The 27748-nt window shown below is 39.4% G+C and overlaps 2 protein-coding genes across 3 annotated transcripts in view; both read right to left on the bottom strand.

Moving 5' to 3' along the window:
* Positions 1-15688, bottom strand: part of GAP43 (growth associated protein 43) — a 92649-nt gene extending 76961 nt beyond the window's left edge. The window contains exon 1 of the mRNA XM_082394797.1: positions 15309-15688. Coding sequence (XP_082250923.1) covers positions 15309-15338 — 30 coding nt within the window. The 5' untranslated portion in view covers positions 15339-15688. The remainder of the gene's footprint in view (positions 1-15308) is intronic.
* The window catches only part of LOC309630039 (uncharacterized protein), a 455061-nt gene that overhangs the window by 424546 nt on the left and 2767 nt on the right, over positions 1-27748 (bottom strand). The gene's annotated exons all lie outside the window — the stretch shown is intronic.

The raw sequence follows: 27748 nt of genomic DNA, 5'->3' as shown, positions 1-27748 counted from the left end.
TAAACTGGAAAATTATATTCTTTTGGTCCTTCCCAAATTTGATTTTGGAGTGAGCATTACCCCAACCTATAAATGAGATTTGTTTCTAAAGTTTGTTTTGCAAGTTAGCAGCTTGAAACTTAGAATATCATTTCCTGAAGAAAGAAATCTAAAAGAGTGTTTAAGTTTCCAGCCAGACCCAAAATAGTATTTTTAATCTCTATGTTATATAGCTTTAGTTCAAAGGGACCTAGCTACCTAATGACCATGAACCATTCTTCTGTTTTCTTGATTCTCATATATATTCTTAAAAAGGAAACAGACTGCACTGAAGATTATTTCTCCCTCTCCAGAATTCCAAGGGGGAATCCATTACTCCTCAGGTCCACTCCCCAGATGGAATCATATTTTTGTAAGAGACATATGCTAGATGTTAAGTCAATGATTACCTGGCCATTTGTTTCTTCATTCCCCTGTAGGAAAATCTTTCCTTTTGTTTATCAGTTTAGGGATAAACAACATCAGACAGGTGGATGCTTCCACAGCACATAGACAGTCACCAGAAAAAACAATTAAATATCATAGTGTATATTTTTTTTCTAATTTGAAATTAAAGAGAGTAAAAGGAGTAAGAGAATGTGTACATGAAACTACAAGTCATATCATTAACAAAGAGGAAGGGTGTGAAACTTCACCAGGATTCCTCTGGGAGGGGTTTCAGAAGTCACCAGTTTTAGATATTATGAAAAGGTTGAATGTTTAGCACCTAGCTTGGAAGGCATATTAATGGGTTAAAAATATATAACTTTAAACTGGTATTCATCCTGAGCCCAAATCATAAGAAGTTTATAGTGTCAAGTATGGCTATCTTTCCATGTTGAAGTATCTCTCTACAAAATGGGGACTGTTATTTGCTGAAGCAACCAGCTGGCACCACTTGGGTGAAATCCAAGTCTGTGCGGTCTTAGCTCTGTGTGAGATATCTATCAGGTGCCTAATTATAAAGTGTGCCAGAGTGGGCAGGTTCCATGATTAATTGGTGGGAATTGGGCAACGTTTGCCTTAGACTTAACCAAATTTTGCCATCACATACAACTCATTAGACACTGATATTTGGTCATATGTTTGGGCTTCATTTACTCAACTTCTATTTAATGGGAGCCTATTATGTGCAAAGCATTGAACTAAGGCTATATACATAAGACAATAAATGAAACATGATTCCTACACGAAGGGAGCTTTTAGAATAGCAAAAGAGACAGACATGTAAATGAATATTTATAATAAAGTCTGTGGAATGTTGTAGTATAGGCATGTACTAGACACAATGATGGCACAAAGGAAAGATCAACATATCTGCTTGGAGGATCAGGGAGTCTCCACAAAGAAAAAAACAACTCTAGCCACATTGTGGAAATATATTAGAAAGGTGTTATGTAGAAAAGAAGGGAAAGGAAGGTATTCCAGGCAAAAGGAATAGTGTTTAGAAAGGAGGAAAGGCTGAAGTAACATGGGTTGTTCCATGAAATTGTACAATTACAGTGGAGTGTGGGATGTGAAGAGGGGTAGATTTTGAAGTTTGAAGAGATAGGCAGGGACCAGAAAATTAGCAAGTAAATTTTTTAAAAATCAGATTGAGAACAATTCTTAAAGAAAACAAAAGAAGTGGGGTGATGTGTTAGAAAGTAACCTGGACACCACTCGGATGGATCTGTCACAGAAGGCCTCTCAAGTAAAGAGTAAGAGAAAGAGCATTCTGGGTAGAGAGAGTAACACATGCAAAGGCTTTGAAGAGGGAATGTACTTGGTGTGTTTTAAAAACTAAAAGGAGGCCAATAGACTTGGTGAGCAAGAAGGGTTTGGTTATAAGAAAAATTCAGAGGAGGGGGCAAGTCTTGGATTATGTAGACTTTTATAGGCCTTAGTAGTAATGAGTTTGGTTTTGGTTCTATGTGGAATAGGAAGCTATCAAAGGTTTTTAAATAGTGGAAACACATGATCTGATAGAAACTTTTTAAAAGACCATTCTTTCTACTGAGGGGAGAATGATTATAGAAGGTTGAGGGTGAAAGACAGGAGATTAGACGGGAAGGCTGTTGTGTCAGTCTCCATGAGAGACAACTGGGTTAGAGATGATAGTGGAGATGAAGAAAAAGGGACAGAGACAAGACGTATTTTTGAGGTAGAGGGTGATGGCAAAGGAAGAATGAATGGCTATTTTGTTTGTTTTCTACTTATAGAAACTAGAAAAAGTAGTAGCATCTAACAATAAAAGGAAGACTGGGGGAATGAATCAGGGTTCCATTTCCATTTAGATGACTGGATGCGAATGGGGAAGAGATTTGGGATAAAGAGATGAAGACTTATTTTTAGGACATGTGGAGATTGGGCTCCTGTGGGTCATCAGGACAAGATTTCTAGTGGACAGTTAGATACAAAGCTCTAGAGCCCAGGAAGTAGACTTGGCTAGAGAGCCTGGAGAAGTTGAGACCCATTAGTCATGTAGGAGTTGTGGGCACGGATTAGATTAGTCTTGGAGCTTCTGTTGACTAAGAACGTGCAAGAATAAGGACAAAAGCCTGCATAACAACAACTTTTCAGGAGCGGAGATAGAAAGAGGAGCCAAGGGAGAAAAAAAAGAATGTGAAACCAAGGATAGAGAAGAGAAAAAACAGCAGAAATAGGTGTTATGGAGCCAAGAAAGTAAAGAGAAGGCATGTTTCATGGTTTCAAATGTCCCAGAGAGGACATGCAAGATAGCTCCACTTGTCTTTCTGAGAGTTTACAGATCCATCTATTTGTCCTGTACACTCCCTCAGAGACAATCAAATGTGTTTCTTGAGCCAGGCTCTGAACTCGATACCTTACCTTCAAAGAGTTTGCAAACTAGTTCGGGAAGATCAGGTATATACAAATACCAATGGATAATCAAGTAAGCCTCTGTTTAGTGAAGGCTGAATAAACAGGACCGGTAGCATGTGATACTGAAGATCTAAGAGGGGAAGAAGTCACTGGTCATCAGGAAAGCCTTCACAAATGAGATGACTCATGATTCCAGCCTCAGAGTGTGGGTGAAATTGAACTCGGCACCAAGGGGACTTTCCAAGTAGTGGAAATGACAATAAACAAAAGTATAGGGACACTAATACTTAAATTCATGCTAAGTGTGGCTAAGACATAAAAGACATTGCAAACAGAATTTGGTAACCAATAGTATGGCTCTCATGAGGGAAGGTAGAGTAATTATTTCCATATTATGAGCTGGATAACTGGGAATGTCTGTTGTCTCCAAAAAGATATTGTCAAGAGTAGGGGAGTCAGAGGTCTAATCTAGGGAGAAGATAATTAGCTTAACATGACACTTTCTGAGGTGGTAACAAAAAAATAAAAGAAAAAATAATAATGTTTTTAATATCTGGACATCTCAGATTATGGGAAAGTTAATTTTTCTATTGGTTTTCCTGTGGTTCTCATAGTTTGGTCCTCTATGGATGGATTTTTACAATATACCTAAGTTCAGTAAAAATAGCAATTTTGATAAGACATACTTAATAAAATAAACTTCAGTCTATACATGAGCCAATCAGTTTCCAGTGACACTAGAATGAGAACATAGAATTATAGAGGCTACAGGAAAACCCATAATTACTGAAAGATACATAGTCTTATTTTTCACCAAAAATCAAGTTTCTTTTCACTTAAGTGAGGATAAAAACTGAACTGGGTCCTAAGTATGCTTAAGTATACTTAAGTAGACTAGTGCCCAAACTTCTTGGATTCTTTCCTAAATACTCTTATTCTTGGGCTTACTGTATCTTCCAGATGATGTTCAGAAGTGAAGTCTGAGCCATCTGTGGTCTTACGTTCCCATGACAGTTTTCACTGGAGGGCAATGGCCCAATTCCAAATGGTAATTCTATTTTATAACTCCTCCTCCCTTTTCAAGAATAGTCCTCTTCATATCCTCGTCTATACTGGTTTCACTCCAAAGGGGTAAGGTATGAAGTTCAAGATGAAAGAAAGTATGCAAGAAACTAGATCTTGTTGATGTTTTCTATACAGCTCTCCAGTTAACTGTCCATCAGTATGGAACACAAATCTGGCTGAGTTATCAAAAGCTATCACTCTGTATTCTCAATCAAAGGCAATCAAAGACATGAAGAGCACTGAATTTAGATTAGCATGAAAGATTTATTCAAATGAATACTAAATACCAACCTGATTTCTCCAGAGTAGCTTTCCAAGGCGATAAAGAACAGAATCGCCTTCTCTTGCATTGGAGTAAATAAGTCCTTGAAATGCAGTGGTTAAGGGAAGATTGCAAATGGTGCTTACTCTTCAGAAAAAAACTAAATAAATTACCAAAACTGAATAAATCAAACCCCCAAATCAGATTCATCTAAAGAAAGAGCCAATATTTTTTAAGTGAGATAATATTCTCTCTTTCCTTTTGAAAATCTCAGAAATTTTTAGAAATATTAATCCAGTAAAACTTTGGAAGAAAAATTCTCCAAATGCCTAGCTGAAGATGAAATGGGGGATGTTTAAGGTGGATGACTTATAAAGTCTCATTATTCCTTTACATCTCTCAAATAAAGATTTAAAGAAAAGGGCTTTGAAAGGCAATGTCCACCCTAAATATACTCAATGCTTATTTCCCTTCCCCCATTAGAACCCCAATACAATATGGATCTAGAAATCTAATTGCAAGTTAGTTATTTAGAAACCAATAATTTCTCTTTACAAGAGACAATTGCCTCTACTGGAGTTTGAGTAGAACTGTGCAATGCATCTTTTAGACTAGCTGTTGAGGATCTAGTTTGGCTATTAAGAAGAGCTTTTACTTCTCAGTTTATACTCCAAACTGGTAAATTGGTTTCTGAACCAAAAAGCAAGTAGGAGTGGGAAGAGGGTTTGCATTTTAACAGCTCCTAGTCTAGGCTAGTTCCTAGGCTGGTTGTGCTGACTAAGAGGTTCTGAAGCCATTTAGAAAAGCAGCCAATTCCTGAGTTTGCTTAACCTTTGGAGATCATTTCATTTATTTTTTCTTTGCTTCATCTAGCTCTTTTATATAGTCATTAATGGGAAGACATTAGGGTCTTTCAAATTTTCATTTAAAAATAACATTTTGAATAGTTATTGGAACTGGGATTACAAATAATGGATGTAAGGCTAATTACCAAAATTCTACATTTAGAGCAAACTAGTGCATATGGAGACAACAGCTCAATGTTTTAGAAAGTGCCAATTTGCTAAAAATAGATAAATATGATGATTACTGCTGGAATTAATTTAAGGGCATTCAAAATGAGATGACTAATATCAAGGAGTAGCATTTCTCTGATATAAATTCAAGGGAGATGTTTTACACCCGTTATTGCCCAATCCTTTTGCAGAAACGAATCCCACAAACCAAAAAGGAGAAGTTAGATCAAAGTTATACCATGCCAAATTAGCAAGAGCATATGGTAGCTGATATTCCTCTTAGTCAGGTGGAACCTGCCAGAGTTCAGCTTCTGGAAAAAAGTGAAAAAAATGCTTGTCAACTCTAGCTGTGGAGATTTGCCTTAACTTTTCTTTTTTAGATATAAAAGCTCATGAGATCAGTTATCTGTGTGGTTACTTCTTCCTTTCAGAGTCATCGGTGGTGATAACCTTACCAATAATAAGAATATATAATACAGGCTAAATGAAAACAGCCAAAGGGAAAATAGTGATCTACCACATTTGAGGTAAATCCCTCCTAATCCGGTAAGCTTCCCTATTATGGACATACAGGAGACTCTTTCTCAGCCAATTTACTCTCTACCTAGATTCACAGGTGTGAATTTCCAGAAATTGTCTAAATCACGTGATCTGGCCCTTCATCCAGTTAGAGATGATTGTTCTATTGGTAACTAGCTGAACTGAGAAGGACCAGTCAGATTCATTCAGTCTCATTCTTTCTCTCATATTCTCTCTCTCTCTCTTTTTCTCTCTCTGTATATGTGTATGTACATAGATATATTTCTGTTTCTTAGCTAGAATTTCTAATTGAGAGCCAGAGAAGCTGGGGTTACTAGCAACTGAGTCTTTTAAATGCAGGGCTCCAGAAAGAAAGTCTATGAATTCCTTATGTTGAGGTTCCCAGATCTACTCTGGTTCCCGTAAGCTTGGCTGTTCAACTTCTTAATTTCATGTGATATCTAGTTTCCTTTCAATAGATCCCTTTTCTAGACCATTAAAAGTGGTGTCTGTTACTTGTACCCAATAAAAGGAGACATAAATAATACAAGTACGTGTGTGTGTGTGTGTGTGTGTGTGTGTGTGTGTGTGTGTGTGTGTGTGGAGAGAGACAGAGAGAGACAGACAGACAGACAGACACACACAGAGAGACAGAAGCAGAGCAAGACACAGACAGGTGGCTAGAGTGAAAGATTAAAGGTGATCATTAACCAACTGTAAATATAATCCAAAAAATAATTGCTTCCCTCTGGACACCTGCATATTTGCAAATTTCTAGTTAATGTATCTTTCTATCAAACTCTATATAAGCCCCCTTTATAAAGTATTTTTCAAAATATCCAGGATATTACTTTTTCTATGTTAAACTTCTGGCTTCTAGGAAAAGCAAATCTCTTAGACAAACTTGATCCTATTGTTATGTTTAAAAATATTTTCAAATATTATCCATACATTAAGAAATCAGATCCTTTGGGTTGCAAGAATTTATTGCTTATATGAGAATTGGATAAATTTTGTATTATTAAATAGATAACATCCCAATTAACCAGGGACATAGGAGAACTGAAATGTCCTTTGTAGAGATCCTGAAAGTTTAGATTTTTTATGGTATTAGAGTTGAGTTGGAAAAGACTCAGGACTGTATACCACTTTTGATCAAGGTTAATTCCTGAAGCAATGAGAAACCCTGAGGTTGTATGAAAATTGTGCTCAGGTGATCATCTTTGAACAGTGCTTTCCCCAACTAGGCTTCATCCCCATTTTCAATCTCCCAATCAGCTCCACATTCCCTCTCTACTATTCTGCCTGACTGGGTTCTCATGTGATTGATGTGAGCACAGCATGCCTGGTAATCTTAGTGCTGAGAACCCAGTTTGGAAGTGAGGTGGTGGGGGCGGGGAGGATGGGGATAGGGGAGAAGCAGCCAATTTAACAAATGGAAAGAGAAATCTAAATGTGCAGAACAGACTAAAACAGAAAAAGATAAAAAGAAAAATAGTGCATATTTCTAATGCCTTTGAACTGATCGTTGGGGTCGCATGACAATTTGAATATTTGCTTATTTAAGTTCTGTCACTGAAGTTTTCAAAGGAAATGATAAAGACATACTATGCTCCCATCCATTAGCAGGGTTAATATTTACTCTGTGGAGAAAAGGAGAGGAGGGGTAGGAATGTGAAATGTATGAATATTCTATACAGAGAGCAAGGGTACTTCTTGGCATAGAACTGTGAGTACTTTAGGTTTCAATATGTGGAATTCCTCAATTAATAATACTTTACTCTTGAAAAACACATCGTTTACAAAACACTTTTATTTTTATCACTTTATGTGAGCCTCACACCAGCCTAGTAGAAAAGGTAAGTCTGGATCTGGAGTATATTCTTTTTATGTGCCCACTTACATAGATGAATAAACTGAGGCTCAGAAAGATGATGTTACTTACCCAAGGTCACACGACAAGCAATTGGCAGAGCCAGGTCTAGAACCCAGGGTAGGGTTTATTCCACTACAAAGACATGAAACAGGACATTAAACAAACAACATCTAAGAAAATAAGATCTGTAAATAATTAAGGATAGGGAATCTGGAGGGTCACACTCCCATTCTACAACCTGAACTCACTGCAAGGGTATCATTCTGTTCTAGCAGACAGGAGCTGGAATTGTAACTTTGACCACCACCACCTTGAGAGGAGGACCAATAGAGCTGAGTGTGCATTTACACAGAGCCACCTCTCAACAGGTACATAACTATGATCTTCTGTACCAAAACATATCCCCTAATGGCCCATCATAATGATCCCTCCCTTCCTACATTTATTCCCTCAATAAATATTTTTTGTTGAGAGGCTACTATGTGTCAGACATACCTTAATGTACCAGTTTTGCCTAAAATACCTATTTGGAAAGTTGGAAGGGACACACTTTTTCTTAAAAGTCTCCTGTTATGGTCTCCCCCACTATGAGCTGGCATTACTTAATTAGACAAACTCCACTTGGACCCGAGGGGAGGAGAAAAAAAATAGGACAACTCAAAGAAAGAGATTGAGAGCCATGAGCAAGATATAAAATAAGGGTGTGGAGACTGCGAAACACTATTCAACTTCACCAATAGATCATTTTGTCTTACTGTTCTCAAGGCCATGCCAATTCAGTCAGAGAAAATCCAGCACTTAGGGTCTGGCAATGAGTATTTTCAGGTAAAGCTGTAGCCACAGTGTACCCCATATTGGCCACATGAGGCCTACCTCAGAATCCAAATTCCTTCAGCCAATTCAAACCTAAGAAAGGTAAACTTGACCTGATTCTCATTCATTTAACAGACATTTGATGGACTACTTACCATTCAACCTCCCTTTACATTCATGCAAGATTTCTCTTTGTGGAATATTATTATGTGGCTAGTTCGGTGGGCAGAAAAGATACCCAAATGAAACTGGAATTAATCCTTGGGCGTGGGCCCCTGAGCACAGGCCAACACTACAAGCATTTTTTAAAGTTTGTGTGATCAATGAAATAACTAAGAGTAGTGAGGGATTGAGTCAGGGACTATTTGGAATAGCTGTGCAACAAAGCAATAGGTGTTAAGCACTTGGGGCCCAAAAGGAAGGGCACGAGAAGATGCAAGACGATGATAACCGTGGGACTACCTGGGACTCTCCTACCCTCAGAGGGTGGGGCTGCTACACTGGTTGGTGGACATCAAAGGGAGGTTTTCAGATAGTACCAGTTATAATAGTTTGTAGCAACACAGTATACTTGGGCTCATTTTGCATTTTGTCTCTGCTTTCATTAAAAACTGATGGTTTTCCTGCTGTGTAGCACAGGGAACTCCACTTCGCTGTACAGTAGAAACTAACACAACATTGTGAAACAACTATACCCCAATTAAAAAAAAAAAAACTGATGGTTTTCATGTCTATAGGTCAATAACAAGAATCAATGATGATTAGCTCCACTTCAAAATTTGATGCCAATAGATTAAACAAATATCTAGTAGTGGTCCATCCATTTAGACATGCCACAACTTATGGAAAGACTGTAAGCCTAGTTCTGTATTCATTTAGCAAACAGATTATCCACAGTTAAAATCCGTTACTTTATGTGCCAAGCATTGTGGTAGGCACTGGCGATAGAAAAATAATCAAGATTTCACCCTTTCCCTTAAGCAGCTCACAGTATGGACACCAGTATGTGAAAAAACAAATGCTGTATAGTGTAACAAGTGATATAATAGTGATTGTACAAACTACAGTGTGGTCACAAAGAAGGTAGAAGAAAACTTAACATCAGGGAGGACAAGAATGGCTTAAAAGAGCTAACTCTTACTGGCGGAGTGGCAATTTTCTATTCTGAGAGGGAAATGAAATTTTCTAGGCATAGAGCAAAGACATCAAGGCAGGCCTGAAATACTGAGGTAGTGTCATTGAGAGAAGAGGTGCTTGAAGATGGCACTGGAAAGATAGTCAAGACTAGATCATGCCGGAAATCCCTGGCAGTCCAGTGGTTAGGACTCCACGCTTCCACTGCAGGGGGCACGGGTTCAATCCCTGGTCAGGGAACTAAGATCCCGCATGCCTTGCAGCACGGCCAAATTAAAGAAAAAAAAAAAAAAGGAAGACTAGTTCATGCAATCCATGCTGAGGAGTTTGTATTTAGCTTACTGTTAACAGGGAACCATTAGAAGATTGTCAGGAGGGAAACAATCTGGTCAGACTTGTGTTAGGTGAAGATAAGAGCAATGTTACTTGCAAGAACGGAAGGAGAGCAAGATGGAGGTAGGGAGTCCATGTAAGAAGCTATTGTCTTTGTCCAGATGGGAGGTAATGAAAGTCAGAATCAGCTTATTTGTGGTGGAGATGAAAAAGCAGAGGATGAATTCAAAATCTTTTTAACTAGAATCAAAGAATTTCATAACTAGATTTGGGGACTGAAAGAAAAGAATACTTTTAGGATCACTCCCATTTTCCTAGAGTTTGGAAGCTGGATAGATGGTGTTACAGCAATAAGGGTGGGAATTTGGAGGAAGACTAAGAGGTACAAAATGGGAGACACTGAGTTTGACTTTGTTCATAAGGAGCATAGGTGTCTCTGAAATATCTAGACAGAGATATCTATGGATCAGAACTGAGGTGAGAGATCCAGTCTACAGATTTGGAAATCACACAGGTGGTTACAAGCTCTGGAGGTGGATGAGATCACCTAGAATTAGAGTGTTGACTAAGAGAAAGGCGTCAAGATAAATAACCAGGAGATAATTGATATTTGGGGAGGGAGAGAGCGAAAGAAGCCAGCAAAGAAGAATGGAGAAGGACCTATCTGAGAGGGAGGAGAAAAAGGAGAACTATGATGGGGCCAAATGAGGAGACAGTTTCAGGAAGAGGAATGGGCAACAATACAAAATACCAAAGACATATCAAATGAGATGTGAACTAAAGAGTCACTGGATATGGTGTCTTTTTCAGAATATGTTTCAACGGAATTATGGGAACAGAAGCCTTATTAAAGTAAATGGGATAGTGAATGGGGAGTGATGAAGAGGAGGAATCAACGACCAGCGGAAGGAACTACTCTCTAACAGGAAAAGGAAGTGTAGTAGGCACTTGACAATCCTGGAAGACTGGCAATTTCTAAGCCAAGACTCATGTTGCAAACCTCAGAGAGAAAATTTTCTTACATTTGTATTGACCTTTGTTTTCATATCAATTTTGTTTGGTCCCTACAAAAACCTTTAAGGTAAGAATGATGGGTTTTTTGTTTGTTCATTTACACTTTTTTTTTTTTTTAAGTCTCCAAACTATAGGGAAATTGAAGCCCTAGATTATGTGATTCAGTCAAGGATCACAGAATCAGTAAGTGGTATAAACTAAGGACTCTCAGCTCAGTGCTCTTCCCAATACCACAGAGAATGTTCTGAAGATCAACACAATGGTGCAGGGGCAACCAGACCACACTTCAGAAATTCAGAAGGGAGAATTCCTGCCCACAATCACTTCTTTGATTGACAACAGACATGCTTGGTTGCCTAAATGCCTCTATGACAGCTAATAGGGAAGTGATTAGGTAAATGCTGTACCTTCTCTTTTGATGACCTGAGTATGTGCATCCTTTGAAATGTCCCTTTAATATTAGAAGAAGATTTCAGACTTGTCTTACTTTATCAATATGAACAAGGGAAACATTTGGTTAATAGATACACCTACCATTGCCTCAAAGACACCCCCCCCTCCCTTTTCCTTATGGAGCCAGGTAAAACTGAAGTATGTAGATTCATCAGCCCCAGTTTCACTATGATGGAGGCGAAGGAGACCCTAAGCTACTCTTCCTCTCAGTGAACAGGAGTGCTGCCCTTTAGCAGAAAGCATGAACGGTTTTCTGTAGTTTTGCCAGCTCAGCAAGAGAGAAAGTTAACCCTATATTTTCTTATCCCAATTGCCTCAGCATGGGTGGGGAAGGAGGGGAGCAGAGTTACAGACTGTCAGCATGGGAGAGCAGGGATCGTTGTGTATGCACCTTGGCATGGGTTAGAAGGCATTATAGAGTCACCAGATATTAATGCATTTCTAGATTCACCATTAATTCTCTAAGATTCTCTGCGAGTCTAGATAATTTGGCAGAAAAAAAATGCCCTTTAAATGATTTCTTCTTCTGTTTAAATTTGGAAATGTGTGGTGGAAATCACCATTTAAAAAAAAAAAGAACAGTTTCAATTATATTAAGTACGATGCTTCCATTTAATTAATTCACTTAGTCCCTGGGTGACACTGGGTGTGGCTCGGTGAGATTTAGGAGGAATCCAATTTATCACTAGGAGGAATCTGCACCAATCAGCAAGGCAGCGTCCTTCCACACCTTTCCAACACTGCAAGGGAAAAGCACAGCCAGGTTGGAATTCTGAACCACAGATCCAGCTAAGATAAGAATTATTTGTTGTATCTGGAAAAATGCAGCTGTTGGGGGGGATTGAAGGCGTGAGGGCTAGAAGGGCTTCTTGCTTGCGCTGGTGTTCTTTACTTCGATTACAAATTAAAGTCTTTATTTTTAAACAAAAGAAACACCTTGCAGTTTTCTTGCTTTGTGGACACAGATCTTGCAAGTTTTTCATCATCTGCAAACGCATGGTAATTAAGCTATTTAAAGTTAGCCCCAAGACATTTGAAAAATCAGAAGCCAATAAAATGTCAGGGATTCTTTTATCTTATTCCTCCTTTGACCACTCCTTTACCATCTTCTCCTCTCCACCCACTCTCATTCTCTTCTTTCTGCTATAATAATCTATAGTGGTAATTAATGGCTAATAAAGATCATTTATGCTTTCTTCTCAGCCATTCTCAATGTATTACAACTTGGAAATCCAGGACGGCTTCTTTATGCAGCTCAAGTGGAAGAGGAAGGAAGTGCAATCCCTCCAGCCCCCTCCCACGTTTCTGCTGGATTTCATGGGTGTGGCAGAGTTCAGACCTTTGCAGGTTTTTGCCCTGGTTTTATTCCCTATTAAGGGCTAGGGTGATGAATAGATGGCAGAAAAAAGATAAACACAATCGGATTCTGCCATGAATGATAAAGGATCATTTCACCCACAAGCACAAAACCTGTGTGAGACATAAGTACTCAGGCTATAGAAATGCCAGTCAGTGAGTGTGAGCCCACGCCCTGAATACACCATTTCCTTTAGTCTGACTTAATGGCATCCTAAATACTGACTTATGTGAATGATACACAGCAGTGGTCAGTAGGGGACATGACCATTTCACACAGAAGTACACATGTATAAAATTTATGGCAAAATAGGATTATTTCTATACCTTTCAATTTTCTGTCTTGAATATGAATTATGCAAAAACACATGCCGGCATATGGAAACCACACAGAGTACACACATGACTGTTGTACATAAAGTATGTGGATACTGTACACATTTACATGTGAATTTCTACAACTCCCTAAACACACAATTTCAGCTTCATCACTTTGCACATATCCTAGTGAATACTTGAGGCTGTCAGTAAGAGGACCCAAATGAAGGCAGCTGCCCCCTTTTGGGGAAGGGAATTTCTTTAGCCTCAATTCCCTTTCGAAAAATCATGCTTGGTTTCCTTTGTCAGAGGCGGCATGTGTATACATGTATATGTATACATAGGGTGGCAAAAAGTTGTAAACCAGCATATTTTTTTCTTCCCCCAAATTAAAGCTTTTTTAATGAATAACATTGTCTTCCTTAGGGCTCCACCTTCCTAAGTTTTATTTTTGCAGCTCACCAGGTGGGCAACCTCAGAACATTTCCTTGACAGTGTGCTTAGCCCAGCCACCTGTATCTACTGCATTTATGTATTAGAATGAAGGAAGACAAGGAGAGGAAATGTCCTGGTTTGAAAAATGAGCCAACGGAAGCATCAATCTCTGGAATCATATAGCAGTTTAGGGAAGTGCCACATGTAAGACTCTGATGCTCTTCCCCAAATACCCTTACACAAACCACTCACAAACCCCCAGGTGCCTGATACTTTATCTATCATCTATCTATCTATATCTGTATCTATCTCCCTATCTATCTATCTATCATCTATTTATTTTTGCCCTGCCTCTCCACCCTCTCCACTCACTGCTCTGAGATTCTGCTTCTGTCTCCCTTCCCCTTCCTCTTCCTTCTCCTTCATCCTCGCTACCCCGCCCCCTGCCCTCCACCCCCAGCCCCCCTTCCAGGGCGCTGGCTAAATGTGCAAAGCTGGCAGCCTGTTTCTTCTCCACTTCTCCCTCCACCCTCTTCGAATTCAGCGAGTGTATTACAAATTGCCCCCTATGCAATACCTGCACAGGAATAATGCCCAAATCCTATCTCTTGCACCCTAACCCGAAGGCAACCAGCGTGCAAAGGTCTTTTTTGACCAAGACCGCTTCCCCTCGCAGGGAGACGCACACACACGTACAAGCACACACTCACCCAAATCTCACACCCATTTTTCTCCTTAACCTTCGCCAATATCACTCAAACGTGTTCCGGTCAACGTTTGAAAGCTCCCTTTGCAGAATGCCACGGCACTGTCGGTTGCTGCGGAATACCGTACTAGTCATTCTTCCCCACCCTCACCCCAATCAAGTTTCTAAAACGTCTTTCAAGAAATAAGTGAGCAATTTGAAATGGAAGAAAAACCTGAGCAGTGGGGGAGAGAGGGAGGGGACTCTGATTCTTGCTTATCTTGTTTGTGTCCTTCTTCCTGATGAAAATAAGTCACCATGCTTATTATCCGGAATGTTAGTCCGTCTTTGGTCACTACAATTCCAGGAAGGATGCAAAGGAAGGGCAGAAGAGACCTGATTTCCAACAGGTAATACTCGGGCTCGTCTTTCCCATCCCAAAGGAGCTCGAATCTCCTAGGGGCGTGGTCCACCCTCTCCTCGGACCAGCTGGTGCACAATCGGCTGCTGGTCTTGGGAAGGGGATTTTCCCCTTCTACTCGGCCAGTTTCTCCCCCCAGCCCCAGTTGTCTCTAGATTCTCTTAAAAAAAAAAAAAAAAAAAAAAACTCCCAAATTACAGTTTCATTCATTCATTGAAAAATAAATACACCAATTAAACCTTCACATGTGTTTCCATTAATGCCTGCACCCATGTGAAGCTCATGCATGTAGGAAATAAGGCTTCTTCCGCAGCACATGTGAAAAAAATGTACGATAGAACAAGCAATACTCATAACTGAATATTATTCTTTCAACCCTGCTTTTTGCAAATAATATAAAGGATTGCTTCCCCATCTTGTAGGTAGAGCTCACGTCTTCTCCTCCACACCCATTTCCATATCCACATCCGCAAAACCAGAGACCTAAAGCGCTGAACATTTACTAATAGCCAAAAAAATCTTTTTTTTTTTTCTAGCCAAACAGGCGTATTTTTTCTAACCTCATCCTAATTAGTAGCAGCATTCCAAAAGCAGACTGTGAAAGAATAGAATAAAAGCCGGGATGCAAGCATCAGTTACCATATGCTAAGGAAACGCGAGCACCATGGCCAGAGCAGAAGCGGTTCAAATATTTTTTCTACCTTTACAGGGAAATATTGCACTCTGGTAATTTCACAACAGCAAGAAGTAAAAATCTTTAGGTCTACCTGTTTGGTTCTTCTCATACAGCACAGCATGGTCGTATCGTCCCTTGCCTTCTTCCTGCCTTCTCTCCTTTCCTCCTCTCTTTCTTATTCCCCCCCTCTCCACCTCTTTTCTGCTCGCTTGCTCACTCGCTCTCTCGCGCTAGCGCACTCTCTCTCCCTCCCTCTCCCTCCCTCTCTCTCTCTCTCTCTCTCTCTCCCTCGCACACACCAGGGCAGTTAGCAGCAACTGTAAGGTCCACAGCTACTGCTCGCCGCACATGCTCTCTCTCTCTCTCCTCTTCCCTCTCTTCCTCTTTTCTCTTCTCCCCACCCACTCACTGCCTACCCCTCTTTTTCGTCCCTGTCTCTCGATCTCTTTCTCAGAATTGTTCACTAGCTTTCAATGACTAATCACTTCCCCCGGCCCCACCCCCATTCTAGACAGTCACCCCCTTCCAGTCCCCTGCCAGCCTCATGAATATTTAAACATCTCCAATCTGGACCCAATTACCCACCGACTTTCCCACTGCATTGAGAGGGTGATGGGGTAGCTGCAGAGAAGGATATTCCAGACCGTTCAGGAGAGTATATGGAATACGTTTTAGAGAAGAGGGGCTTGAGGAATGCTTCTATTTCTTTACTAACTCTTTTCTCTTCCCAATATCATAAAAGCAAAGAACGGCTATTCTGAATGAGTAGTCAAACCTATACAATATGTTATATCTGCTATTTAGATTTTATGCACAGGTAATAATTGTGAGGGTTAAGTTCTCTCAAAAAATGAAATAACATGTGAATATCATATCCTGTATATACACTGTACTCAGTACTCATATAACTTAAAATAAATACATATGTATAAAACTTAGATATGCACAAACATGTCTCATATATGCTCCAAAATACTTGAAAAATCCACACGAATATATTGCATTTTAAACATTCTAAGCACTTGGGTGCAGAAATAATAACTAATGTTTAGGAATTAACATCCATATCTAAAATCACATGGTAGTTTTCTTCTTAATGCACATATACCTGTTTGAAAATTGGAGTTTCTTCTAATTTTACTGAAAAAGCTGAGCACAGTTGAACAATAAATCTGTGTAATATGAATGGTGCCAGTTGACTGAAATAAAAATGTACAGTGTGAGAGCTCTGAGTTTCAGTTTTACTTGGGGACTTACTGAGGACTATAGCCTGGAGACATCCTCCCAGATAGCTCTGAGGACCTGCTCCAAAGAGGTAAGGGGGGAGGTCTGCACATGTGTGATTTTGGAGAAGGCGGTGAGTGCCACCAGCACTTACCGCCTTGGTAGAAGATTACTGCTAGTCACGAGGAGCAAATATCTTGGTTAATGGTTTTAGTGCTTTTCTAGGTATGGGAAGAGGCAAGAATCCAAGTTCTTTAAAAATTTCTCCTGAAAATATCTATCTGAAGGCCTGTCCTGCCAGTTTGCCCAGAGCACAGAGTGCCTCATTCCTGTTTTCCACCCTGACCTCCTTTCAGGGTGGATTAAAGTTCAGCGACTGCAGTGGCTAATGATGTAATCCTCACAGAGCTGGATGGCTAGTGACGTTTCTTTAGTTGGCATGCCCAAAATGATATTTTACAGTTTGGGCAGGAAGAATAAAGTAAATTCACCTGTTATGAGAAGAAAAAATATATCATGAAGCCTATTTCTTCAATTCCATCTATGGTTCTTCATAATTTGGGTGCAGGAAAATGTGACTTTCAAAAAAGTGTACATAACATAATTTTTAGATTTATAGTACTGTGTGATCTTGGGAATGTTACTGAATCTCTCTGCACCTAGTTTTCTAATCTGTAAAATAGGGATAATAATGTCAATCTTGCCAACATGTTGTGAGGACCAAACAATATAATGTATGCAAAGCACAATGAAATCATTCTCAGTACATAGTAGCTTTACCTCAGATACTGTACTTATCTGAAATTTTGGTGGTATTTTCAAGTAAATATCTCAAAGAACTTTCCAAACCCTTTCTTGTTGTTCATTAGTGATGACAAGCATCCCCAATTAAATAGCACATATTCTTTCTAGTCCGTCCCAGTTATGAGCCTATTTAATACGTGTCAACCAGACTGCTTATTATCATACTTATTATCAAGGTCACTGAGCTTAATAGGCGCTCTATACATTTTGACAAAATTCAAGGTACACCTACCTCAGAATGGACTATCTCACAGAGATACCCAGGGGGTAATGGGTTATAAATTATCCCCCGAGGTCTTCCTAAGCATGAACTGCTTCAGATCCAGCCTTACTTTGTCTTTTACTCCTCTCGGCTTGCTTCTTAGTTTTCATATTTAATGATAAAAAAAAGAATTAAGTTCTGAGTTTAATATTTTTTTAAGGTTGTAATGAGCCCAGTCCAAGCCAAGCTTTCAGAAACAGCCGTCTATGTACTTAAGCGATAGAAGAGGGCGAAGAATGGGTAAGAAATAGCTTCCTCAGAGCCATTCCTGCTGTGGATTAGGATCCTCCTACCTAGCCTGCTGGGGGCTGGAGAGTGATGAAGGGAGGAAGCAGAGGGGATGAGAACCGGGAGCAAGAGAGAAAAAAATTGCTTATTTGGGTATTTAAACAGATTCATAGATAAGGTCATTTCGTCAACTCTGTGGCCTAACTTAAGGAACATAGCTGGCTATGGAAAGGGGCCAACTCCTTTCCCTTTCAATGCACTCCCCTCAGCCCCCATTTATATCTTCTTTACCCCTTTATTTGTTGGGAGGAAACTTGGAAACAATGTGGCATAATTAAATCAGAGTCTAGAGCTCAAAACCAGGCATAGGCCTGGATGAACTTTGTGACTTAACATGTTAAACCACCCCTGTTAACATCAGCTTCCTCAGCAGTTTACGTATATTATTTCACCTAATATTCAAAATGAGATAGGTGCAATCATTATTTTCATTTTGGTGGGAATACGAAAGCTAAGTAAATTAAGTACTTAGAGTGGGACACACAGCTAATAAGAGGTAAAGTCACAACTCCAAACCCTGTTAACTACTAAAATGCATTGACACTCAACAGGCTTCTACACCTCATTACTTCGGTCCTTAAGAGTTTAGACTCTGCAGTGGAAATTTTCATGTTGAAACGAAATCAGCATTCTGAAAAGTCCACCTATTAGGCCCAGCCCTTACCCTCAAGAGCCACGAGGAATACGCTGATACCTGCATCCAATAGCGAGCCCTTTGTATATATATTTCTGACCAAATATTAGCTACTTCAACCACCCTCAGGTGCCTCAGTGTTCAGAGTCCTCACAATTTTGGATGCTTCTTTCTGGACATACTACATTCTGTCAATGAACCTCTAAAAACTACTTCCCAGAAGGGAGCTCAAGATTCCAAATTTAATTTGAATAATATGGAATAAATTCTAATATATTATTTTTCCTCTGAGCACTGGAGGCTATAGGATGGCAAAAGCATGAGGAAGAAAAAAAGCACACACTGATATGGTCTTGGCAAAAATATCTATATATAAAATAAAAATAAATTAAATAACCAGTATTGCCCTGAGCCCCACCAGCTAACTCTTCAATGGATTCACTAATCTGTATACCCTTATAACTAATCCCAGAAAATGCCTAAACTTAGACCCTTAAAGAATTTTAGATTAATGATTAATTCATGAGAACATCAGGTAATTTCCTGACTATAGGTTAGGTAATAACATCATTCTAGAAGAAGGTGAAGAGAGGTGAAGGCCAAGTCCCAGTTCCATTCTCAGAGCTCTTTGAATTTCATACTAAAGTGATGCTGCTTTTCATAACAAACCCAGAAGTTGCTAGGCTTTACAAATGGTTCTGTCGCATAACCTGCCATTTTATGACTGGTACTTGAGAAAAGAGTGTCATCCAGTCAGGTAGAGAACATGTTCATCTTTTCTCTCCCCTTTGCTGGAGTTTATTTATTTATTTTTTAACTTTTAGTCTTAGCCTTTCGCCTGCTGTATTAGCGTGCTATGGCTGCCATAACAAAATACCACAGACTAGGTGGCTTAAACAACAGAAATTTATTTGATCACAGTTCTGGAGGCTGGAAGACCAAGATCAAAGTGCTAGCAGGGTTGGTTTCCCCTGAGGGCCATAAGGGAAGGGTCTGTTCCAGGCCTCCTGTCCTTGGCTTGCAGATGGCTGCCCTCTTGCTGCCTCTTCCCCTGGTGGTCCCTCTGTACACTTGCACCCCTGGTGTCTCTCTGTATCCAAATTTCCTCTTATTAAAGGACATCAGTCCAATTGGATTAGAGCTTACCCATATGAACTTATTTAACCTTACTTACCTCTTTAATGGCCCTGGCTCCAAATACAGTCACGTTCTGAGGTACTGGGGGTTAGGGCTTCAACATATGACTTTTGAGGAGACAATTCAGCACATAACACCTGTGTTCTCTACCAGTACTTTCTGACTTCATTCACTTATCCAACATTTTCTATGTTGCAAAAACATCTCAAGGACATACACATATGTGAAAAGTAAAACAAGTGCCATTTGAACAAAACAGAATTCAATGTCAAATGTGTGTTTTAAGCATTCAGAATAGGAAAGAAATCACTGTGGACTTGGGTACATCTTTCATTTCATAATTAGGAGTTGAACAAGTAGAGAAGCCACAGTGAATTTCAGAAAAGGGAAAAGGATTATGTCAGAAAAGACAAAATGAACAAATAACCATCACATGATCACAGGACTGTCAATATGCAGAAGAGGGGGGATTGTAAAGGAGAGTAGTAAGAGAGAACCTTGGAAGGATTGGCTACACCCAGACTAAGAAGGACCCAAGGGCCAGGCGAAAGGAGTGTGTTAGTGTAGTGTCCTAGGGCTGCCATAACAAATTTCCACAAACTCAGGGCCTTAAAATACTAGAAATTTATTATCTTGCCTTTTTTAGGTCTGAGTTTAAAGTATTGGTTGGATTAGTTCCTTCTGGAGGCTCTGAGGGATAATCCATTCCATACCTTTATCTCTAGTTTCTGGTGACTGTGGGCAATCCTCGCTATTCCTCGGTTTGAAGATGCATCACTCCAATCTCTGCCTCCATCTTCACATGGTCTTCCCTTCTTCTTATAAGAACACCTGTCATCGTCTCTAGGGTCTACTCTAAATCCAGGAGGATCTCATCTTCCTTAAACTAATCACACCTTCAAAGACCCTTTTTCCATGCCAGGTCACATTCATATCCTGGGGGTTAGGACTTGGATACAGCTTTTTGAGGAACACAAGTCAACTCGCTGCAGGGGATTAGACATAAGGCTTGTGAGTAGGAACACTGTAGAGCATGCCTATGGTGACGTTGTATAGTATGGAATAGAGAGAGAGAAACAGTGGGACTCAGTGAGAGGAGCATGGAACTGTTCTAATACCCAGAGCAGGAAGAGATGGTGGAAGAGAAAGTGAACTGTCACTTGTTGAGTGCCTAGTATGTTTCAGGTATCACATATTTTATGCTTTCCATATTCTATCTCATTTATCAATATCTCACAGAAGAATATCAAGAGGGAAGAGAAAAATGGAAGAACCAAAAGTGGCTTGGAGATTGAACTTGGGCAGCCTGGAGAATGAGAATATGAAGCTCAGATGTGAGGAGGTCCAGAAAGGGACCTGGTATTGTAAGGGAGGTGATGAGTCAGTCCTGAAAGTGTTCATTTTATGGAAGCATAAAAAGTTCAAGTGCAACACAGGATCAGATTGTAAGAAAGAAGACTCAGAAGTTGTCTGAGCCTGCCAAAGTCTTCCAGGCAGACAGGCTACATCTGGTTCCAAGGAAAGGTGAACGTCTATGATGTGATGTCACCATATTAATTAGGCTGATAGCATTTCAGTATGGCCTCATCGCCAGAATTCATCCTGTTTCCCGCAGGCAGACAAGAGTCCGAAGCCAAGACCTGGATCATTTTTAGGACCCTCTAAATCTTCATCCGTCTTTCCAGACTTGCTGCCAATCCTCTCAGAGTTTCTCCTTCCAGCACACTCTGGAGGCCATCTGAATCTCTGAGTAGCCAGTATCCCAGAATGAGGATAGCTTAGGAAGGGAAGCATATGCTGGCGGCACAGGAAGAGAAGATGAAAGACATGAGCCCATAAGCTAAGACTCAATAGCCACACAGCGACTAAGGAAATTTGAGATTGCCTGCATGAACAAATTGAACTCAGTGGCTTACTGAGTGTATTAGGCAGTTGAGGTGAAAAATTCCATCAAATTATACAAACCTCTGCCACCGACACACCATCAGAGGCTGAAATTAGAGCACTTCATCTAATTTGATCATTAAAGGAGCCACAGAACTTTTCACACACCTCTATTCTATTCCCTTCAAACTATTCACTTACCTCCTCCCTGGAATGCACATTTCTGCATGGCAAGCACCATTTCTTAATTTGTTTAAAAAAATTTGTTCTGGTGTTTCCTCCAGGGGCATATATGGGTTTTATGGGACCTAAAGCTTATATGATTTGGGGAAGCCTTCTTTAAGAGAAAGAATACAAGTTAAATATGAAAGGGAATATTTATTTGGAATAAGAAATCATAAGTGATATATTTCAAAGATTGATATATACCACACACATCACAAAAGTCAGAAAAATAAATATATTTTTAAAGAATTGATACATCTGTATAATCTTTTTTTTTGACTACATGTTCTTTGTTCATCTCTTTGTATGACAATGACTTTGTATATAATATTCTAAAGGAGAATGGAAAGGATAATCTAGTCTAACACAATTGATTGGATTTGTTTTTATTATTGATATTTGGAGGATTAAAACATGAGATTTGGGACTTCCCTGGCGGTCCAGTGGTTAAGACTTCGCCTTCCAATGCAGGGGGTGCAGGTTCAATCCTTGGACAGGGAGCTAAGATCCCACATGCCTCACCACCAAAAAACCAAAAACATAAAGCAGAAGGAATATTGTAACAAATTCAATAAAGACTTTAAAAATGGTCCACATCAAAAAAAAAGCATCTTTTAAAAAAAAGTGAGATTTCACATACAGATTTATTTTCAGTGTAGGGCACTAACAGTAATACAAAAACACAGGAATTCTGTGAAATTCTGTTTCAAATAATTGCTATGGAAAGAGAAAAATATGTACTATACATTTATCATTGAATTATGTACCATTATCAAATTTATTCCTGACAGAAAAGAACTTCGGTTTTGGTCAAGCTTTGGTAAGAACTTAATCTCCCACTTAAAAATGAACATAGCTGATGATTGGAAGATTGTCCCACAGACTAGCTTCTGACCTCATATATTTCCAACCTTGTTTCTCATCTTTACCACATGACTGAGGTGCCACATGATACAGGCCAGGTGCTCTTTATATTATAATTCAGCCTCTGGTTCTGCACTTCAGGATGCCATGTCTGGTGAGTTGGCACACGGTATTCCTTGGGGCCATGGATGGCTAGCATTAACTTAACTCTACATGAATAAATATAAAATATATAAATATATCCCATTAAACCCAATAGAAATGTAACACCAATGCAACCTCATCTTACCTGGTTCCCAAAATTGCCCACAGCCATTCAACACAACCTGATATGAGGGGAAGTGTTGTAGAGGGGGAGTTTGAGTGGAAAGAGGTAGTAGTCTTAATGGATTGCTATTAAAATATCTTGCTATTTCAAATTATATAGAAACACACAAACATGTGGCACATGGCCCATGCAAGTGAGGAAACCTGGAGGAATTAGCATCTTGGTAAATTTGCTTCTGGTTTCCAGTATTGAGTATAGTAGAGTCATTGAGTCTTGAATACATAATTGTTAAAGAAGAGTAGGAGGGTGGGAGAGAAGGAGAGAAGAAGGGAAAAAGGGAGGGAGGAAGGTTGTTTGAACTAAACTTAACATTGACTTTCAGGATCCCCAACGGTTTTAATCTGCAATTATTATTTTCTACACAGATGTGGTTATGTTTCTCACCATTTCCACTCATATCCTGATTTTGTCCCATTCTAATTTCCTTCTGGAATGCACAGGGTTGGAGAAATGACAAAATGCAGCTTCCTGGTGGTCTCCAAACATGAAGCTCCCCATTTGGGTTCCATTAAATGTTAACTGCCATCATGTGGGGAATTAGGCAAGTGTCCTTCTCCAAAGACAATATCCCTAATCTAATCATGTTTTATGTTCTCCCATGTCTTATGATACCTCTTTTACTATGACACTTTACTACCTCCTTCTAAAATGCACTGTTTTCTATAGACCAGGGCAGTGTTAGGAGGTTTTGTATACTATACAATTTTTAGTTGGATAGTAAAAGAAATTTCAGATATATAGCTTCATATTACTTTATTTACTCATCTTGGCTTGAAACCTTGATAGGTTTTAATTAAACATTATTGATTTCAATTCTCAAAGAGGGCATAATTCAACCCTTTGTGTTACTTTTCCCCCTTTTCCTTTTCTTCACTCCACCATCATTCTATCAAACCTAGAACTGAGTGTTTTTGCTTAACAAACTTGGTCATTCTTTGTCTAAAATCCAAGTCTACTCTTCTTTACATTAAACTTATTCACAGTGAAGCCATCAAAACACAACTACAGTGTCTAATGTACTCTGTCCACAGAATTTTCTTGAACATTCTCTGTCCTTAAGGTTCTGGAATATATATTCCCAATAATCCTCATCTGATCTTCCTCTAAATCCCTCCTAGTACCTGCAAGATCCTCCCAAACTCTTCTGCTGATTATTTAGTTTTCTACTTCCAAGTTCTTTATTTCTTCCTTCATTTCAAAATCCCAAACTTCTCTAAAATTCAACAAAAAAATTCCATCATTTAGGCTTCTCAAGATTCTTTGTTGATTAAAATCTCTCTGAATTTCCTAGACAAAATTAGCATGTAATAATTCTCCCAGGTTATCTACAAGTGCACTATACTCAAGATCACACCATGGTCTCTCTAATCCACGTATAAATGTTGAATACTAGAAGGTGATATTATATTATTTCATATTTTTTAATCCAATTCTTTAGATTATACAGCATTGAAAGATTGGAATTATAGAAATTGGTGCTCAAAAATGTTGTCTTGTCTATCTCCCTGATACTAACTAATCAAAGTTTTATTTGCTTTTTTTTTAATTGAAGAAATCTCTGTAAGGTTTTGTCATCCTCATTCCTAATATCTGATGCATTAGGAGTCTCTTTCCCTCACATTAGCAGATTGTCATCTTCTGGACCTTCATCAGAGTAGATGTGTTTAATGGTCCGATGGACAACGAGGATATATGCTCCCTCTTAATAAGTCTTCAAATAATCAGCTTCACAGAAGTCGGGCCCTGTACACCTTCAGTCGTTTGCATTGCCTGTCCCTGAACTTCAAAGATCCCATGAGGTTGGATGACACCTATAATGTCATCTGGCCCAAGCTCTCCATTTGCTGTTTCCAAATGTAAAAACATCCTGTGCTTGAAGAAAAGCATGTTACTTCCAAAGCTTTTCATTTTTAACTTTTGACAACTGTTGGGATGGTCTTTCCTATAGAAACTGATATATGTCTCCCTCTAAGGGCCCCCTGATAGTCCTGTTTGTATTCCCTGGGGCCACCACAAATATCTCTTTGACATATTATTCCAGCAAATGTTGAAAAGCAATTCATCCATCCTCCCTCATTCTTCTGCACACTCTGGTTATGCTCTTACCTCCTCAACTCACTACAATTTATTTCTATCCGTTAAAATGTAGCATCCTTAACCAGTAATTATGCTTGAGGTGAGAAAGGAATAAATCACTGCCATAATTTTACATGTTAAGTATCAATTAATACATCACAGGACTGTAAGAGCTCTGTGTGTGTGTGCGTGTGTGTCCCACCACCATACTGAGGAACTGTGAACCTCTTCACTAGTGTGCTGGTATATGTTTAACAACTGGCTCTCCAGGGGCTAGGGTGGGTGAGACATGATTTGTAGTATTTGCCAACTTTCTTGGTGTAAATACTCCTACCATGGCCTTTTTCAAACTGCAAATGTGGCATCACTGAATGCAGAGCCAGGGAGAGCTGCACAGCAAAATAACATGGTATAGTACTTTCACCAAATAGACACAATAGACATAAATAATCTCAAGAGCATAGATAATAGTAAAGTCTTTAAAATTAGGAAGCGATTTGTTTTGAATATTTATTATTTGTTTTTAATATAATTTATTTAATTTTTAGCTTGTAATTAGTTGAATTTTTAATAGTGCTGTGTTTAACTACTGGCTTGCAAAATTCCTGAAAATTTAAGTTAGTTTGCAAAAGCTCATCCAGCCATATCTAGCACATCACTTACTTACTCCAATTTGAAACCTTTGTTTATGTGTGACCCTGATAAACCAAGTACCCTTCACGCCTTCCTGAAGTTGTCTAGTTCTGCTGTTAACTTTTGTTCTATTTTTTCATCTGGATAAATTATTGTATATGTATTCTTGTTTATTTTCATCTTGTTAAAGTCAACCAATCATCTCACCCTGTCAATAATTCTTTAGATCCTAATTCTGTCATCCCACATTTCTGTCATCTTTAGCCTTTCTCGCTTCATGTCATCTACACATTTGACGAGCAAGCCTTATGTATCTCTAGCTGAGGCACTGAATTAAAAAAAATGTCCAACAGGACAGGGCCAAGGACAGAATCCTTGGCCATGCAAATACAATTCTCCCTCCACAAAAGCATTAAACCATTCATCAGCATTGCTTCAATGAGGTATTTGTCTACTGAATTGCCTTTGCATCCAGTCCAAATTTCTCTACCATGTCTCTAAGACTCTCAAGAGATTACTTATGAAGCACATGACTAAAGTCCAGAAACACTCACCTTCTTTCTTCCCATGTCAGAGAAAAAGACTATACTCCCTCTATGCAAAGCTGATCCCTTTCTCCAGGATTCGTTAATTATGCTTACTTTCTTTTGTCTTTTCAATCTCTCTTCTTCTACCTCCACCCCACTAGCATATAAACATAGCACAGAAGCAGTGCTGGAGAATCTTTGTTTCTCCACTCTGCCCTTTTCCCATTTAGAAGATTGCATATTTCATTTTTTTCCACTTATTGGGGCTTATTATTCCATCTCTCCCCTTTATTCTCAGCATGACCAATACCATGTCTTTGCTCTCACTTTGAAAGTAGATGCATTCAGGCAGAGACTCCACCCATCGGCTGTTTTGCCACCTTCAGACTTACATGCACCCGAACCTGGCAAATTGGAGAGGAAAGTTTCCCCTGCATGTTTGGAAGACCATCTCATAATTCCTCAGAGAACTTAGTCCTCCTATTCCTTCTCCTGTATCATCATTTTCTTCCTCTCAGCTGAATCTTTAGCTTCATCTTTTAAAAGACTCTAGCTTCTTCCACTCTTCATAAATAAAATACTCTCCTTTAGCCTTAGCTCTGCATCTCATTGTGTCCCTCTGCCTACCATCTTCACTTCTTCACCTCCTCTCCAATTCTCAGTTCTTGGTGATTAGCCTTTTGTGTTCACCAAACCATTGGCTTTAGTTAGGTCACCAGGAACCTCATAGCTGTTCTCTCTCTCTCTCTCTCTCTCTCTCTCTCTCTCTCTCACACACACACACACACACACACACACACACACACACACACACACACACCCCTTCTTATTTCTTACCTTATAAGGCTTCTCTGCAGCTTCAAGACTAACCACTCTAGTTTTTTATTTAATTTCTTTTTATCTTTGTTTCAATGACACTTCACTCACGTAATTCCCCTTCTCCATCTCTAAATGCCTTCTCTTTCTTCTTGTTAGATTTCTCTTCCCCAGTCACCACTTGCTTGGGTATCCTCAGCACGGCCCACAGCTTTCACCACCACCACATCTTTCTGTACGACTCCCAGTTCTGTATTTTCAGCTGAGAACTTGTTGCAACTGTGCTTCAAATGCAGATCTCCATGTGCATGATTCACTCTCCCAAAATGAACATCTTATCTCCCCCCCACATCTTCTCACCAAAATATGCACCTCCTCCTGTAATCCCTATTCTGGTTTATAGGACTAGCCACTCACCCACTTGCTCAGGCCAAAAATGTGCTGGAAACCTCTCTCTTCCTCTTCTCCCACATTCAGTATGTCATGAAATCCTCTAGATATTAATACTTCAGGTTCTCATTTCTTGTCTGATTTTTTGGTGTGCTTGAGAGATTTCTAACTTCTATTTCCCCTGTCTGCAGTCTCACTTCTTTAATCAATCCTCTACCCACCGCCAGAGTCATCTTTCTAAAACAACTTTCCCAGATCATGAACCTCACCTGCTTCCTCTCCCACAGTAACTCCCAGTTAACTGCAAGAAAATGTCCAAATGCCTCACCATCACCTACCTACCTACCTCTCCAATGACATCCCTAAACACCTAATTCATTGCATTTTCCAAAGAGGTCTGTGCCTTAATTATCTCCACGCCTTCACATGTGCTGACTAC

Source organism: Balaenoptera borealis (genome assembly GCF_965194805.1).
Source record: "Balaenoptera borealis genome assembly, chromosome: 5".
In the NCBI taxonomy this organism is placed as follows: Eukaryota; Metazoa; Chordata; class Mammalia; order Artiodactyla; family Balaenopteridae; genus Balaenoptera; species Balaenoptera borealis.
The sequence above is the reverse complement of the archived record's forward strand: the minus strand, read 5'-3'. Positions and strand labels throughout refer to the sequence as shown.